Consider the following 16,561-nt stretch of genomic DNA (forward strand, 5'->3'; position numbering starts at 1 on the left):
CACCGACACCAACCCCGGCCCCTGAACCGGCGCCAGGCCCGGCCCGGCCCGGCGCGGCGGCGCGGGGCGATGGCGTCACGGCGGGAGGCGACGGGCGGATGACGCCATCAGGCGGGGAGGCGGGCGGAGAGTCCCGGCGGATCAGCCTCGATGATGACGTCAGCGGGTGCTGTCGCGAAGTGGTGACGTCAGAGGAGGGATGGGGCGCGTCCATGGTGAGTCCGGCAGAGAGGCCGGGCCGGGCCCCGGGGCTGGAGGTGCTCACCTGGAGAGGAGAAGCCCCGGGAGCCCCTGCCAGGACCTGAAGGGGCTCCGGGAGAGCTGCAGAGGGACTGGGGACAAGGGATGGAGGGACAGGACACAGGGAATGGCTCCCACTGCCAGAGGGCAGGGATGGATGGGATATTGGGAATCGGGAATTGTTCCCTGGCAGGGTGGGCAGGCCCTGGCACAGGGTGCCCAGAGCAGCTGGGGCTGCCCCTGGATCCCTGGCAGTGCCCAAGGCCAGTCTGGACAGGGCTGGGAGCACCTGGGACAGTGGGAGGTGTCCCTGCCATGGCAGGGGTGGCACTGGGTGGGCTTGAAGGTCCCTTTTAACCCAAACCAGTCTGGGATTCTACGATTTTATTTTTTATTATTAAGATTTAATTTACTATTATTCTGTGGGCACATGGTGATGGCAGCTGTTTGCAGCTCAGACAGGTGCCAGGGCTGGATTCCCTCTGGGCTGGGCCCTTGCTCTGCCAGAGGCTGGCTGAGAGCTCCGTGTGGTCTCACCTTTATCTGTCTCTGAGCCCCAGCCCCCTCAGGTGAGGGAGGATTCCCAGGGCACATAGGAAGGTTACACCAGGGTTGGGGAACAGCGGATCCCAGGGCTGTGCTCACCCTGTGCTGGTGAGGGCAGTTCAACGGGGCAGGATGTGGGTTTTAGTGCCCCCCTGGCCTGGCAGTGGGGACCAGGAGCACAGTAGTGTCCCTGCTTATTCTGTGGGCTGGGACTGATCACTCCCTCAGTGCTGCACAGGGGTGGGAAGAGAGCCTGGGAGCCTTGACTCCCTCTGCTGAATGCCAGCTGTTCACCATCCCTGTGCTGGCTGAGTGCTGTGCCAGCCCCTGGGGTTCAGCCCTGCCTCCCCTCCTGTCCCTTCCCTCCTGTGACTTCCCTGCTGTTGTCTCCTGCAGATGGCAGAACAGGGACTCCTGGTGCTCTTTGGCAGCCAGACTGGCACAGCTCAGGACACGGCGGAGAGGGTCGGCAGAGAGGCCCAGCGGCGGCACCTGCGCTGCCGGGTGCAGGCCCTGGACAGCTGTGACCTGGTGAGTGCTGGGGACAGGGGCTGCTGGGGCACTGCTGCTGTGCCCTGGACAGCTGTGACCTGGTGAGTGCTGGGGACAGGGGCTGCTGGGGCACTGCTGCTGTGCCCTGGACAGCTGTGACCTGGTGAGTGCTGGGGACAGGGGCTGCTGGGGCACTGCTGCTGTGCCCTGGACAGCTGTGACCTGGTGAGTGGGTGGGACAGGGGCTGCTGGGGCACTGCTGCTGTGCCCTGGACAGCTGTGACCTGGTGAGTGGGTGGGACAGGGGCTGCTGGGGCACTGCTGCTGTGCCCTGGACAGCTGTGACCTGGTGAGTGCAGGGGACAGGGGCTGCTGGGGCACTGCTGCTGTGCCCTGGACAGCTGTGACCTGGTGAGTGGGTGGGACAGGGGCTGCTGGGGCACTGCTGCTGTGCCCTGGACAGCTGTGACCTGGTGAGTGCAGGGGACAGGGGCTGCTGGGGCACTGCTGCTGTGCCCTGGACAGCTGTGACCTGGTGAGTGCTGGGGACAGGGGCTGCTGGGGCACTGCTGCTGTGCCCTGGACAGCTGTGACCTGGTGAGTGCAGGGGACAGGGGCTGCTGGGGCACTGCTGCTCTGCTCCAGCCCCATGGGCACAGTCACCTCCCACAGCACTACGGAACCATGGAACAAGCTGAGTTGGAAGCAACCCATCAGGATCATTGAGTCAGCTCCTGGCCCTGCCCAGGACACCCCAGTCATCCCACCCTGTCCCTGAGAGTGTTGTCCAAACACTGTTGGACTCAGACAGGCCTGGTGCTGGTTGCTCCAAGCCCTGTCCAGCCTGGCCTTGGACACTTCCAGGGATCCAGGGGCACCCACAATTTTTCTGGGTAACCTGTGCTAGAACCTCACCACCCTCACAGGGAAGAATTTCTTCCTAATATCTGACCTAAACCTCCCCTCCTTCAGCTTTTGGACATTCCCCCTTGTCCTGTCCCTCCATGCCTTGTCCCCAGCCCCTCTCCAGCTCTCCTGGAGCCCCTTTAGGCACTGGAAGGGGCTCTGGGGTCTCCCTGGAGCCTTCTCTTCCCCAGGCCAAACACCCCAAGCTGTGCCAGCCTGGCTCCAGAGCAGTTTGGAGGCTGCTGACCTGACTGTGCCGTGTTTGTACCCACAGGCCAACCTCATCCATGAGCCCTTGGTGGTGTTTGTGTGTGCAACCACAGGCCAGGGAGACCCACCTGACAACATGAAGGTAGGACGTGCTCCTGTCCTGCTGCTTTAATGTTCCTGCTGCAGGGCTCTCTCTCCTGAAACAGCTCAAGCAGGGGTTGTTCTTGCTGGGGGAGCTTTGCAGCAGCAGCAGTCACATCCCAGGGAACAGGAGCAGGGGCACTTCTGCAGAAAGCCATGCTCCCCACTCTGCTGGGATGGGTGAGCAGGGATGCAGGGCCAGGCAGGCAGGAGGGTGCCTGGCAGCAGCAGGACTGGCTGGGTGTGTCTGTTCTAGATGTTCTGGCGGTTCCTGTTCCGGAAGAGCCTCCCTGCCAGCTCCCTGTGCCAGCTGGACTATGCCGTGCTGGGCCTCGGGGATTCCTCCTACCCCAAGTAAGCAGCCCCTGGGCAGCTGTTCCTCACAGCTCTGACTGCAGTGGAGAGCAGAGTGGCTGGAGAGCCAGGGGGATAAGGGGAGACAGAGTCTGATTCTGGAGCAGCAGCTCAAGCAAAATGTAACTCCCACCAGCCTTAAAAATCCCTCCCCTGCTGTGTCCCTCCTCACCCCCAGAAATTAGGCTTCTGCCCTTTTCTTTCCTCCCAAGCTCACCAAGGATGCTATGGTGGGTCAGACATCATGTGTCAGTCTTTTATCACAGCTATGGGCCAAGGCAACAGGAGACATCAAACAGAGGTGGCAGCCAGCCATCCTGGTCCCAGGTCTCTCCCAGCAGGTTGTTCCTGTGTGCTTCAAAGAGCTCTTGTGGGAACGATGAGTGTGCCTGAGCTCTGTGGGGCAGTGAGGGGCTAGAGGGAAGGAAATGTTCTATGGCTCAGGGCACAAGCTGCCCTGAAGGGAACCTGGAACTCCCTTTGTCCCATCTCAGGGCTGGGCACAGCCTGTGAGGGCCAGCAAGTGGCACCTAGCTGGTTCTGTGAACTGGCACAGGCTGGGCAGGACATGGGCCTGGTCACAGTGCTGGCTCTGCCTGTGTGCTGCTCTGGTGGCCTTGGCAGTGTGTGCTGGGGCTGTGGCAGTGCTTGCTGTGCTGCTGGAGCAGCCCTGCCCTGAGTTATTCTCTGCTCAGGTTTAATTTCGTTGCAAAGAAGCTGCACAAACGGCTGCTCCAGCTCGGGGGCAACCCACTGCTGCCCGTGGCCTTGGGAGATGACCAGCATGACCTGGGGTAAGAGCTCAGAGGAGGGATGGTGGGGGGGCCCTGGGGTGCCCTGCAGCTCTGTCCTGGGGCTGATGGCAGGGCTGTGTGCTGCTCCCACCATGGGGCTGCTCCTGCAGCTCTCTGGGAGCGTGCTGATCTCTGCTCATTAGTCTCCTGTGCCAGGATCTGGGCCACCCGCTTCTCCAGGGTGTCCTATGACCTCAGAATGTGGCCATGACCCTTGGCTCAGCCCCAGCCCTGTTCAGAGCAGGGCATGGCTGTGCCACACAGCCCTGTACCTGCAGGCATTGCAGCAGCCTCAGTTGTGCTCACCTGGCACGGGGCAAAGGCTGTGGATGGCCCCAGTGACTCAGTGCTGCTCAGGGGCTGGAGATCCTGTTCAGGGGTCAGTGGTTGGGCCCTGGAGAGTGATTGAGTGTGTAGAGGGGCTGAGATATGTTTCTTCCCAGACCTGAAGTTGGAAGGGAATGGCCTGGGGTGATTGTGGGAATGGTTGTTGGGCATGTGCAGGGGTAGCAGGGCTTGACCCTGAAGGAATGATGTTGCTGCAGCCTCAATTTCCCACTTGCAGGCCAGATGCAGTGATTGATCCCTGGCTCGTGGCCTTGTGGGAGAAGATCCTTGCCTTGTATCCTCTCCGTCCTGGGCTTGAGATCATCAGTCCCGACGTGCGGTGAGTGCAGAGGGTGAGCAGGGACTGCTGGGGCTGGCTGGGGTGAAAGGCTCTGCTTCCTTGGCTGTTCTCCAGAGTGGAGATGTGCTCTGCTTGGAGCAGGAACACTCCCTACACAGCTCCTGGTGTCCCCAGTGTCCCTTGTGCTTTGGCCACACGTGGCCCATCTCTCTCTGGATGTGTGTCCCCTGTTCCCCTGGGGGGTGTGACAGCTGCCCTGGCTGGATTCTGCCCATCTTTCTGTCCTGATGTGCCCCTGGCCCTGGCAGAGTGTGTGTGCCCAGCCAGCCTTCCTCTGCAGGCTCTGGAGCCTTGGGATCTCCTCCTGGCAGTCTCCATTGCATTCCCTTACACAGGCCAGCTCCAGGTTATGGGGATAATGGCTGGTGGATACAGTGGGACACTCCAGGCCTCTCCCTGCCTCTCATCGTGCAGCAGCAGAGGAGCTGTGGCATGGAGGTAACCCTGCTGCATTGCATCGCTCTCATTCCCACAGCCTGCCCCCCAAATACACCCTGCACTACCTGCCTGAGGACTCCCCGCACCCCGAGAGTGCCCCGCTGCAGCCCCCAGCCCCCCGGGCTGCCCCCTGCGAGCTGCAGCCCTTCGCTGCCCGCGTGGTGTCCAACCAGAGGGTCACGGCACAGTCCCATTTCCAGGATGTCCGGCTCATCGAGTTTGACATCGCGGGCTCAGGGATCACGTGAGCATTTTCCTGACTCCTCCAAGCTCTGTTGTGTGGGACCAGGGGTCCTGGAGCCTGCCCTCCTCTTCTGCTGCCCTTCCTCACTGATATCTGAGGCTGCAGTCTTGTGGTCATGGTCCCTTGCTGCGAGTCCCCATCCATGGAGTGGGGGTCCTGCCCGTGTGCCAGCTCCTTTTGCCTGTTGGTGGCCCAGGGAATTTTCCTCCCCTGCTGTGGGTGCTGGTCGGGGTGGCCGTGCTGTGCCTGTGGCTCTGCCCCGTGGCTGTGCTTGGCAGCTCCCCCTGCATCCCCAGGTTCAGCGCAGGGGACGTGGTGATGATCCAGCCCCAGAACTGCCCTGAAGATGTGCAGCAGTTCTGCCAGCTGCTGCGCCTGGAGCCACACAGACGCTTTGTGCTGGAACCCACGGACCCTGGTAGGTCCTGCCTGCTGCTCCTTCCCCTTCCTGCTGAGACAGGAGAAGGCTGGGCCTTCTGGGCCTGGAGCTGTGCTCTTCCTTTGCTGTAGACCTGGTTGGAAGTGCTGGATGGATACAGGACACCTGCCTGTCCTTCCCTCCAGTGCTGTGTGTGTGCATCCTGTGCAGAGCCAGTGTGACTGGAGGAATCCAGCAGTGCCAGGCTCCACCTGAGCCTTGTGCCTCGGCAGCCCCAGCACGGAGTGGGGAGGATTCGGCAGCCTCCTCAGCCCCAAGCCCACACTGGGAATCTTGTGCTTTCTTGCATGGGGTGTGCAGGTCTCCCCACTCTGCCAGTGCCCATGGGACCTCCTGAGGGGCTCCTGCAGCCATAAAACAGCACAAGCAACCAGAGGAACCCCTTGGAGGCCCCTCAGAGCTCTTGGTGCCTGTGTGGAACTGGGAGAGTTTTTCTCCTGGCTCCTGAGCGTCCATTCCGCCTCCAACTTCCCTGTGTCTGTCCATGCTGGAATTTCTGCCTGGCAGACAAACCCAAGAGAAATTCAGGCTGTTCCTCACACCCTTGGGAGAGACGTGGGAGACACGGACAGGCCAAACACATGACGCTGCTGGTTATTTCCTCCGCATTGTGTGCAGGCAGGGTGGGAGGTCATGTGGACAAGACATTATCCCAAAGCACCTGCCAAAAGTGAGGGACGGTTGAACACTGCAGACTTCCTCTGTTGCAGACTCATGGGTTTGAAAAGCAAACCGGGGAGAGCAGGGACTGGAGGCCCACGGTGGGAGCAGGGACAGGGGGAGTTGGCTCCAGTGGGTGCTGCAGGCAGCAGGGCTGCCCTGCTCTGGGGACAGCAGACAGGCAGGTGCTGTTCCTGAGCTGTCCCTGCTGCCTTGCCTTGCAGGCACATCCCTCCCTCCCCTCCTGCCACAGCCCTGCACCATCCAGTACCTGGTGACGCACTACCTGGACATCTCCTGTGTGCCACGGCGCTCCTTCTTCGAGCTCCTGGCCTCCTTCTCCACGAATGAGCTGGAGCGGGAGAAGCTGCAGGAATTCAGCTCGGCCCAGGGCCAGGAGGACCTGTACAGCTACTGCAACCGGCCCCGCAGGACCACACTGGAGGTGGGGCTGCAGCAGGGCAGGGCTGCCCCTCAGGGCTCTGCTGGGCCTGAAGGCACCCAGGACCCATCAGCCATGCTTTCTTGGCTGAGGAGTTTAATCTACTTCACCCACTTTCTGAAGTCTCCATAGATTTCCACCGATGGTTAAGACCGGCTCTAGATCCCTGTGGGCTCTCGGGTGGGCTCTGCACTGCTCTGGGGGGCACAGGGCAGTGGGACAGGGTGGTTGGTGCTCCGAGGTGCCCCGTAGGGTGCCTTTGGCTGAGGTCAGCGTGGCACAGCTGTGTGGGACAGCCTCTGGCAGCCTGAGGGCAGGCAGGCTGCCTTCTGGGGTCACCAGGCCTCACCCTCTTGGCTTTGCAGGTCTTGTGGGATTTCCCTCACAGCACATGTGCCATCCCAGCTGATTACCTGCTCGACCTCATCCCTCGCATCAGACCCCGTGCCTTCTCCATCGCCTCCTCCCTGCTGGTAAGAGCTCAGCCCTTCTGGCCTCATTTCAGAGTGTGAGCAGAGGGTCTGGCAAGGCCTGCACTGACTGTTGGTGCAGATGTCCCCTGGAGCCTCCACAGCCTGCCCAAATCCCTGCTCTGCACTCGGCCTGCAGCAGCCTGACATGCTGGATGCAAACTTGAGGTCTAGGTCAGCCTTCAGATTAGGAGACTTGCTCTGCTGCAGCCCTGCAAGTGCCAGGACTGTCCCAGCCCACCTCAGGGGTCTGGTGTCGCTGTCCCGGGGAGCAGTGGGGTGTGGTGGCACAGGAGTGTCCCGGCAGCTGGGCACTGGGGAGTGTTGCTCCTTGCTCCTGCCAGGAGGTGGCAGTGGGACCGGCCTGGCTGCCTGCGGACTCAGCCCGTGCACTGCTGGATTTGTCCTCCACGGGAGCCTCTTGGGCTGCACAGTGACCATCACTGTTGCCAGCTGTGCAGAGCATCCCTGTAGCAGTGGTTCCCCAGGAGAGCCCCCTTCCCCGCTGGAAAGGTTTTGAGCAGGGGTGTGCTCCATTGTAAGTGGCTGTGCCAGACTAGGACGGGTGTTGCAGGCAGCCTGGCGGGAGCTGGGCACAGGCTCTGTCCCTGGGGAAGGGGAGGTGTGCTGTCCATGAGGAGCTGTGCAGGGTGTGTGCTCATGGCTCTGTGTGACACAGGCCCATCCTGAGCGGATGCAGATCCTCGTGGCCGTGGTGCGGTACAAGACACGGCTCAACAAACCCCGCCGTGGGCTCTGCTCCACCTGGCTGGCTTCTCTCAACCCAGAGCAGGGTAAGTGCTTGGACTTTATGGGAATCCTGAGTGCTTCCCACAGCACCCAGTGCTCATCCCTCGGGCCTGTGATGGAGCTGTGTGGGTGCTGACCACGGGCAGGAGCTGCCTGGCTGGAGCACCAGCTCCATGGGGAGCACACTGGCTTGGCAGGATGGTCCTGCTGTCCTTCCTCACTGCCCCATCCTCATCAGAGCACACAGAGAGCTGTGCCTCTCCAGCTTACCCTGACCTCCCGGGTTTCTCCCAGCTGCTCGACCCTGCTGTTCCACTGTGGGCTACTCCTGGTGTCCTGGAGCTGGTAGCACTCCAGGTAGCTGCTGGGCACCTCCAGTCCCATAGCCACAGCTCTGGGAAGGCTGGTCCCTTCTTCCGCAGAATCACAGAAAAAGCTGAATTGGAAGGGACCCATCAAGTCCCACCCTTGGCCCTGCACAGACACCCCAACAATCCCACCTTGTGCATCCCTGAGAGCCTTGTCCAAATGCTTTTGGAGCTCTGGCGGCCTTGGGGCCTCCCTTACATCCAGCCAGGTTAGGATCTCTGCTTGCCTCCATCACTGTGTTCCCTGGCATGGGCTGTGTGAGGAGAGAGGTGTCCTGCAGCCCGTGTGCTGGGGGGCTCTGCTTCTTGCTCTGGGCTTCACTCAGCTTCTTGCAGAGGCCATGATGAAACGGTTGAAGGGCTTTTCACACACCCAGTGTGCTCTCAGTGCCAGGGGCTGATGAGCCAGGTCTGCCTGTGTCTTTGGAGCACCCTGGAAGAGCTGGGTGCCCACTCACGCTCCGCAGGCAGCAACAGGGCACTGGTGGTGGAGTGATGCTTGTCAGTCTCTCTGTTCCACAGGTGATGTCCGGGTGCCTCTTTGGGTGAAGAAAGGAGGAATGAAGTTCCCTGCTGACCCTGCCACCCCTGTGATCATGATTGGCCCTGGCACAGGGGTGGCACCCTTCCGAGCAGCGATACAGGAACGGGTGGCGCTGGGACGTCGAGGTGAGGGATGGTCCTGGGAGGCACTCAGGCTGCCCCTTGCACAGCCAGATCTGTGTCAGCAGATGGAAGGATGGACTGGGGGCTTGTGAGGGTTCCACCAGGTCAGACTTCGCTGTGTTGAGCAGAAGCGGGCTGAGCTCTGGGGCAGGTGAGGCCCAGAGCCTGCTGTGTGCAGCCTGTGTGGTCATTCACAGGCTGTGCTGCAGGGCAGCTCCTGGGGTTGGATCAGGCTCTGCAGAGGCTCTTTCTTGGCTTCTGAGAGTGAACACAGGTTACTGAGCTCAGCTGCTGCTGCAGCTTGTCCCATGCTCATTCCCTTGGCTCAGGAAACAGGCAGCCCTGGAGGACATTTTCTGACCTCCTCCTTTTTCAGCAGACAGGGGCCTCTGGTTGCCACAGGTCACTTGACTTCCTGCTCACTTGATGCTCGTGGCTCTGCCGGCCGGGGTGTCAGGCAGGTGGCACCAGCAGTGCCCAGCACTGGGTGCTCCCAGCACAGCCCTGGTGCTCTGCTCCTGCAGGGAACTGCCTCTTCTTCGGCTGCCGACACCAATCCAAGGACTTCTACTGCCAGGCAGAGTGGGAAGAGCTGGTGACAAAGGGCTTCCTGACACTCTTCACAGCCTTCTCCAGGGACCAGGTTAGTGCCCAGAAGAGAAGGGTGGGTACAAGAACATCCCAGGCAGCGCTGATGGGACTCTGCCAGGGTGTCCCCTGTACCTGTTGGCATGATCTGCGAAGGATCTGGTGGGGTGGCCCAGTGTGCACCTCCTTCCCCCACACACCTCAGTGCTGGCTGAGATCCCCTCCTGCCCTGCAGAGGTGTGTCTGGCTAAGTTGAGCTGCAAAGGTTACTGGGACAAGGCTGGAGAACAACAGAGCAGATAAGGCATTACCCAGCTTTGTTTGGCTGGACCACGTGAGTGATAAAAGCCTCCCAAGACTCTTGGAGGGTCACCAGGCAATAACTTCTTGGTTAAGTACCCCTCCTCATGGTGTCCCTCTGAGCCCTGGCTGAAGCTGAGGAGCTTGGCCTCTGTGCCAGCTGTCTCTGAGTCCCAGATAGATATACAGAGAAAAGCTCCCCATGAGTATGAGCATGCCCACAACTCAGCCCCTCACTTTGCTTCCTGCTTTCCCAGGCAGTGTCTCTGGTGGGCAGCCCTCATCCCCCCGTGGGGCTGCAGTGCTGCCAGAGAGGCTCCCTGAGCTGGGGATCTGTTTCACTGCCTTCCTCTGTCCCTTGATGGCACCGAAAGCTTAGCCTGGCTTTGGAATAGAGATGTGATAAAAAGGGAATGGCAATCTCTCAGTAGCTCAGCTGCACCAGCCCAAGTCCCTTCTCCTGGCTGTGTGCATGTGTTGACATGAATTCATTGTCTTTTATCCACTCACTTGTAAGGCAGGAGCTGGGTGCTTCTGTGAAGGCTTTCCAAGTCTGTGATGAAGAGGAGCAGCACACAGAGGGGTGTTGAATGACCAGTGAAGGGGCACCTGCTGCTCTCTGAATCTGGAGAGCAGCCAGAGTCACATTCTGCTCTTGCTGACTGTGGAGGGACAGGAATTCCATTGGAGTGTCCCCTCTCTCCTGCTCCACTGGCCAAAGCAGTTTCTCACCAGCGTCCCCTGCCCCCAAGGCAGAGTGGGAGCACAGCCACGTCCCACAGCCAGGTGAGATGAGCCACATTGGGCTCATTCTGCCTTTGGCTTCAGGAGATACCACAGCCTTTAACTCATCAAAAAGTTTGTTGTCAAAGACCCAGGTGAGGGCTGGGGTGCTCCATAGCTGAGCAAAGTTTTGTTCTTCTCTCTGAAGTCCTTTTGCAGGTGCCCCTGTCGCAGCACATCCACCCACAATGCAGGCTGGTCCCAGCCAAACCTAGATGCCCTGAGACCTTGTGACCCCAGTTTGTCACTGGGGGGCTCTGGTTTTGAGGTCCTTAGATGATGCCCTTGAAGCCCAGCCTGGCTGGCAGGGCCTCTGGCAGCACCAAGCTCGTTACTATTGAAGCTGAGGCTGTGCTGGTGCTGCTGAGGGCACTGCCCAGTCAGGGCTGGCACTCCAGGGCCATCACCCAGTGGGCCTGTGGGACCCACAGTGACCAGCTCCTGTGACAGCCTGGCCTTGAGCTGCTTGGGGCTGTTCCCACACACATCTCCAGCCTGCAGGACCTGAGCCACAGTGAGGGGGGGGCATGGGGAGGAGGCTGTGCCCATGGCCCAGCTCACCAGTGCAGGATCAGGCGTGGGGGACACCCAGCGCAGGGCCTGGCCTTCATCACAGTGTCACCTTTGTCACGGGAGCCCTCTGGGCCAGCAGTGAGTTCAGGCACATTGGCAGTGGTGTTCTCTTGGGCAGGAGCCAGGGCTGTAGGCAGTTGCTTGGATTCTTGAAATCTTGTGGATTAACCCTTTGGGAACTCTCCTTGACTGGGCTGTACTGTGTGCAGAGCCAGCCCCCATCCAGTCCCTAAGCATGGTGGAGGGGCAGGGACTGGGACTGAGGCTGTCCCTCCAAGCTTTCTGCCCTTCCAAGCTGTTTCAGGTCTTCAGCAGTCCGAGGTGCAGGGAAGGGTCTCTGTCCTGTAGCTGACTTGGCACACAAGGACCACAGAGCCTCCTCTGCCCGTGCTGGGAGAAGAGAGAAGAGGGCAGGAGGGAAGCCCTCACAGGGCCTCCCCAGGTCATGGCCCTGACCAGTGGACACCCAAAGGATTTGGGGGCTGCTTGGGGCCTGGTGTTCCCCACTACTGCACCCATCTCCCACCAGCCCAACCCAGTGCAGACAATCGGGTGTGGGGTTCCTCTTCCCCACATTGGTCTTTGATCCAGCTGCTTCTCCCAGTGCCTCCTGTGCTGCCCTGAGCTCCTGGAAACAGCCCCTGAGAGCAGGAGCAGAGCTGGGGCTGCTCCAGAGCTGGTGGGCTCAGTGCCTTGTTTCCCTGCAGGAGGAGAAGGTTTATGTCCAGCACCGCATCCGGGAGAATGGGAAGCTGGTGTGGGAGCTGCTGAGCAGTGAGAATGCTCATATCTACCTGGCTGGGTGAGTGAGAGCTCTCTGTGCAGGGCTTGAGGGAGCGGGGCTGCACATTTCCACTTCTTCACCCACCTGGAGGCATTTCCTCAGCTCAGCCCCGTGTTGCAGAGGGGCAGCTCATTCCTCCTCTCTGTGTCCTGCTCCAGGAGCCCTGGGCTGAGAGCATGAGGTCACTACCCCATGCTCCCCTTAGGAGGGGCACAGCTGGCACTGATAAAGCTTCTCCAGCCAATGCCACCTGCCCAACCCTCCCCTTGCCCAGACTCTGACCCACAGCACATCCACACACAGGAGAGCCCCCTGCACAGCCCTCTCCTCCGACAGTGCTTGATGAAACATGAGGAAAGGCTTGTGTGGCACCTGTGGCCACTTGTGTGGGCAGGACCCCCAGCAGTGCTGGGGCTCAGGAGCAGCTTTGGGAGCCTTGGCACTTTCTCTGGCTCTTCGCACCCAGAGCTGCCTCCCAGGGCAGGGACCAGCCCTGCTGCACCACAGCAAGTGTCCTTGCACAGCTCAGGCCCTCTCCAGGTGCTGTCTGGGGCTGGTTGCACATCTGGAGCTGCTGGCCAGAAGGTGGGTCTGGCCTTGGGAGTCAGAGTGTCGGCAGCTCTGCTCTGAGCTCTGTGTCCTGGGCAGAGCCCTTGACCTGCTTGCACTGCAGGGCAAGGCTTGGGAAATGCTCTGGGCTGCTGGAGCTGGGCAGAGCCCGCCCTGCCCGTGGCGTTTGCCGTGCCCCCTGTGACCTGGGGAGGGCAGGCCTGGGCCCGGCTGTCACAAGAGCAGCGATTGCAGGAGGTTCTTTCTGCCTGTCCTTCGGGAGAGCAGGAACTGCCCCGACACCTCACGGGGCAGGACTGGCCTCGCTGCATTCCTGGGAGAAGGAGTTTGGTGTTTACTTCCTAGGAGGTGGAGGCCAGGCCACCCCACTCTGTCCTTCACTGCTGCAGCATGGGGCTTCCTGGAGCCTCACCCCAAACTGGGCATTCCTGCCCTTGGGTCTGGGGTTTGGAGCCCTTGGGACTTGGGGTTGTGCCTCCATCTACAGCCCAAATGCTGAGACTACTGAGCTGTTGGGTCATGGCTTGATTCTCTCCTTCTATTTTCTTTCCTACTTTTTGGTGCCGATGGAGATCCCCAAAGAGGATCAGTTTCTTGGAAAGAGCAGGGCCTGCACAGCTATCCCCATGGCAGATTTTGTGTGGCCGTGAGAATGGTATTTTGGAGATCAGGGTTGCTCTTGTTGGGAGCTTTGTCCCTGGTGTGGGGGATCCCTGAGCCCCCATCAGGCAGGTGGGATCCCTGAGCCTTGGGATCCCTGTCCAGGTGATATTGTGCTGATTGCAGAGGACACCGTTCCTCCTTTCCTGAACAGCCCAAACCCTGGAAGAAGGCTTCCAGGATCACCATGCCCCCCATCCCCCCAGACTGAACTGTAAGTGAGCTGCCAGGCAGGAAAGTGCAGGTGGGTGATCCTGTTTTCCCCCCAAATTCACAGTCTCAGCCAGACTGGGAGAAAGCTGGGGGAAGTGACTCCAGCTGTGTGACCCTGAGCAGCAGCCCCGGGCCATGGGACACTCGTGTCTGCCTTCCCTTCCTGGGCAGGCGGGCTCTGGGGAGCCAGGGCTGCATCTACTCTGATTGCTCCTCACTTGTCTCACTCAGGGGCAAAAAGGTTGAAAATGTCTCTTTTTTTGAAGAAAAATAGCTATTTGACATGTTTTCTATCACAAAGCCCAGCTCCATTATCTTGTACTTGCATATCAGTGCCTGACTCAGAAACAATGCGACTCTTCCAAAAAAAGAAGACCTCCTTTCTGGGTATTTTGGGATGTTAATCAGCTTCAAACGCAAGTCAGAATTCTGCCTTGTTCTTGGGAAACAGCAAGGACGTTGCCAGATGCTCGTGCCAATTGGAGCAGGCTGGGAAAATTTTTTATGAGATGTTTTTTTTGTCGCACAGGCAGTTCATCAAATGAAATTCTCTCCAGGAAAAAAAAGTCAGAATTTCTGATTTCCTATAAGAAATAATTGTGCCTGAAAGAGCTGAGTTCTGTTTGGGTATTTTCTACACAGGGGCTCAATGTTTTCTCCGGCATTTCTCTGATTTTGAGATTTGAACTGGCTTTGGTTCCAAATGTCACTATAAAACCAATCACTCTGGATTTCTTGAGAGCAGGCAGCAGCAGGACAGGAGCGGCTGCTCCTGCCCAGCTGAGGATCAGACATGTTTGACATTGAGTGATTCCAGAGATGAAAGGACAGGTTCCTGCCCTCCTGCTGATAAATTCCAACCCGTGCATGTTGCCTGTGTCTCTCTAATGAGGATGCTGGCAAATGCAGCTGTGTGGGGCTGGTGTTTGGGCTCCTGACCTGTGACGCTTCTTCCCTGGGCTCTGGGGCTCATGGCCGTGTCTTTGCTTCACATGCCTGTGCTGAGGAACCCTGTGGATAACAGCCCTGCTCTCGAGGGAGTGGTAGGAGCTGCCTCTCAGGCCTGTCATTTACCCTGTGTCAGGCAGCCTGTGACAGGATGAGGCAGGTTCCCACTGCCCTGTGGTGGGCTTGGCCGCAGGGACTGCTGATTCCTGACCCTGTGTTCCTGCTCGCCCTCCATTGTGTCCTGCTCTCTCCCCAGGAATGCCAAGCAGATGCCAGCAGCAGTGGCTGAGGCCCTGCAGTCAGTGTTGCAGCAGGAGGGTGGCCTGTCCCCCTTGGAAGCAGAGGAGCATTTAACAGCCCTGGAACGGTCCTGGCGCTTCCAGTCTGAAACCTGGTCGTGAGCCTGGCTCCCTGCCTCCCCTCCCACTGCCTGAATAAAGGAGCCAGCAAAGGGATCTGCCTCTGGTGTATTTCTTGGGCTGGGATTACCCCAGCCAGGATAGGGGTGGAGTTACCCAACCAGCCCCTCCCTGACAGCAGCAGGGCCGTGGCAGTGGGGGGACCCCATCTCCTGGGGGCTTTGGCTCCCTGTGCCCACACCCCCCACCAAGAGCAGGGGCTGGGGGTCTCTTGGGGGTTCTGCTGGTTGGCTTCAGTGTGGGACTGATCTGCCCCCATGCCCCAGCCCCGGGGGTCCCTGCATGGGGTAGGTGGCACCCGAGGGTGTTGCTGGAGCTGTGGAAGTGGCAGTGGCCACTGTTTGTGGCAGGGCCAGAGGAAGGGAAGTATTGCATGAGAGTCTCTCCACCCTGGCATTACTCAGCAGCGCTTGCTGCAGGAGGAGGCCTGGCCTGCTGCCTGGCCAGACCTGTTCCCCCTGGTTCCAGTGGCCAAGGCCAGCAGGCACAGGCACAGGAGGAAGCCTTGATGCCTCTGTCTCTGCTGCCAGTTCATCACCCTGAACCTGCTGAGGTCTGAGCTCCAAGTTCCTGCTGAGTTATCCCCTTCCCTGAGTGCCTGCTCAGCTGCATCTCTTCTCCACCCCATCCTAAGAGCTGCTTCCAGCCCTTTCCCTGCAGCCTCGAGGCTGTGCACCCTCTTGGCCCTGCCCATGCCCCAGTGGGACCAGTGCCACCACCTTCCTCCCCCAGTTCAGGAAACTGGGTGCCACTGCGTAAATAGCAATTAGGACCAGAGCATGAATCAGCAGGGACATTCCCTGGGAGCAGGCTGGGACAGGAAGGGACAGCTGTGCCACGCCATGCCTGTGACCCACCCTCCCATGGTCGAGTCATGGGATCTTGCAGGGCTGAGCAGTAGTGCCTGGGGCATTGCTCGAGCTGTGGTACTGCAGTGAGGGGAAACAGGGGCATCTGGGGACTCCCCACCCCACTGCCTTGCTCTGAGCAGCTCTTGCACTTGCACAGCCTGGCTGGGCTGTGTCTCCAGGTGCCAGGGACAGTGGGGCTGCTGCAGAGCTGCTGCATGTCAGTCATCACCCTGGTGCCACTATCTCCTCCTCTGGGGCACTGTCCCGGTGGGAAACCTGGAAGGAAACTTCCAGGCCCTGCAAGCTGCCTGTGGGACATGACAAGGAGAGGATGCCCTGCACAGGGACCAGAATGGGGGACAGGGAGGTAGACTGGGGCAGCACAGGGCTTGTTCTGGGAACTGTCCTGGGGCAGTGCAGGGCCCATGCTGGGGCTGTCCTGGGGCAGTGCAGGGCCCGTGCTGGGGCTGTCCTGGGGCAGTGCAGGGTCGGTGCTGGGGATGTCCTGGGGCAGTGCAGGGTCCGTGCTGGGGCTGTCCTGGGGCAGTGCAGGGCCCATGCTGGGGCTGTCCTGGAGCAGTGCAGGGCCCATGCTGGGGCTGTCCTGGAGCAGTGCAGGGCCCATGCTGGGGCTGTCCTGGGGCAGTGCAGGGTCGGTGCTGGGGCTGTCCTGGGGCAGTGCAGGGTCCGTGCTGGGGCTGTCCGGGGCAGTGCAGGGTCTGTGCTGGGGCTGTCCTGGGGCAGTGCAGGGTCTGTGCTGGGGCTGTCCTGGGGCAGTGCAGGGTGTGTGCTGGGGCTGTCTGGGGCAGTGCAGGGTCCGTGCTGGGGCTGTCCTGGGGCAGTGCAGGGTCCGTGCTGGGGCTGTCCTGGGGTCTGGGCTGGGGGACTGTGCTGAAAGCACAGGGCCGTGTTGGGAGGCTGTACTGGTGGAGCGCGGGGCCATGCTGCCGTGCCCCAGGGACAGTGGTGTGGGCAGCACTGGCCGCAGAGGTGACTCCACTGGTGCTGGGCAAGGAGAAGAGGC

General features: G+C 60.3%; 1 protein-coding gene across 1 annotated transcript; it reads left to right on the forward strand.

The window, feature by feature from the left end:
* Positions 1–68: 68 nt before the first annotated feature.
* NDOR1 (NADPH dependent diflavin oxidoreductase 1) lies at positions 69–14,704 on the forward strand. Its single transcript, XM_084219540.1, has 15 exons — positions 69–215; positions 1,183–1,317; positions 2,459–2,536; positions 2,792–2,889; positions 3,585–3,683; positions 4,249–4,350; positions 4,847–5,053; positions 5,350–5,471; positions 6,377–6,597; positions 6,960–7,067; positions 7,744–7,858; positions 8,705–8,851; positions 9,373–9,491; positions 11,800–11,894; positions 14,524–14,704. Exons 1-15 carry the CDS (start codon positions 99–101, stop codon positions 14,666–14,668), a joined length of 1,908 nt encoding a protein of 635 aa, XP_084075666.1. The 5' UTR covers positions 69–98; the 3' UTR covers positions 14,669–14,704.
* The last annotated feature ends 1,857 nt before the right edge of the window (positions 14,705–16,561 follow it).

This window comes from Fringilla coelebs (assembly GCF_963513975.1).
Source record: "Fringilla coelebs genome assembly, chromosome: 21".
Taxonomy (NCBI): Eukaryota; Metazoa; Chordata; class Aves; order Passeriformes; family Fringillidae; genus Fringilla; species Fringilla coelebs.

What these genes read in the sequence shown, in the direction of transcription:
- NDOR1 (XM_084219540.1), top strand. Translation starts at nt 99, where the DNA reads ATGACGCCATCAGGCGGGGAGGCGGGCGGAGAGTCCCGGCGGATCAGC. An exon ending in AGGGATGGGGCGCGTCCATG is followed by an intron (nt 216 to 1,182) that starts GTGAGTCCGGCA and finishes TGTCTCCTGCAG; the next exon opens with ATGGCAGAACAGGGACTCCT. An exon ending in GCTGGAACCCACGGACCCTG is followed by an intron (nt 5,472 to 6,376) that starts GTAGGTCCTGCC and finishes CTTGCCTTGCAG; the next exon opens with GCACATCCCTCCCTCCCCTC.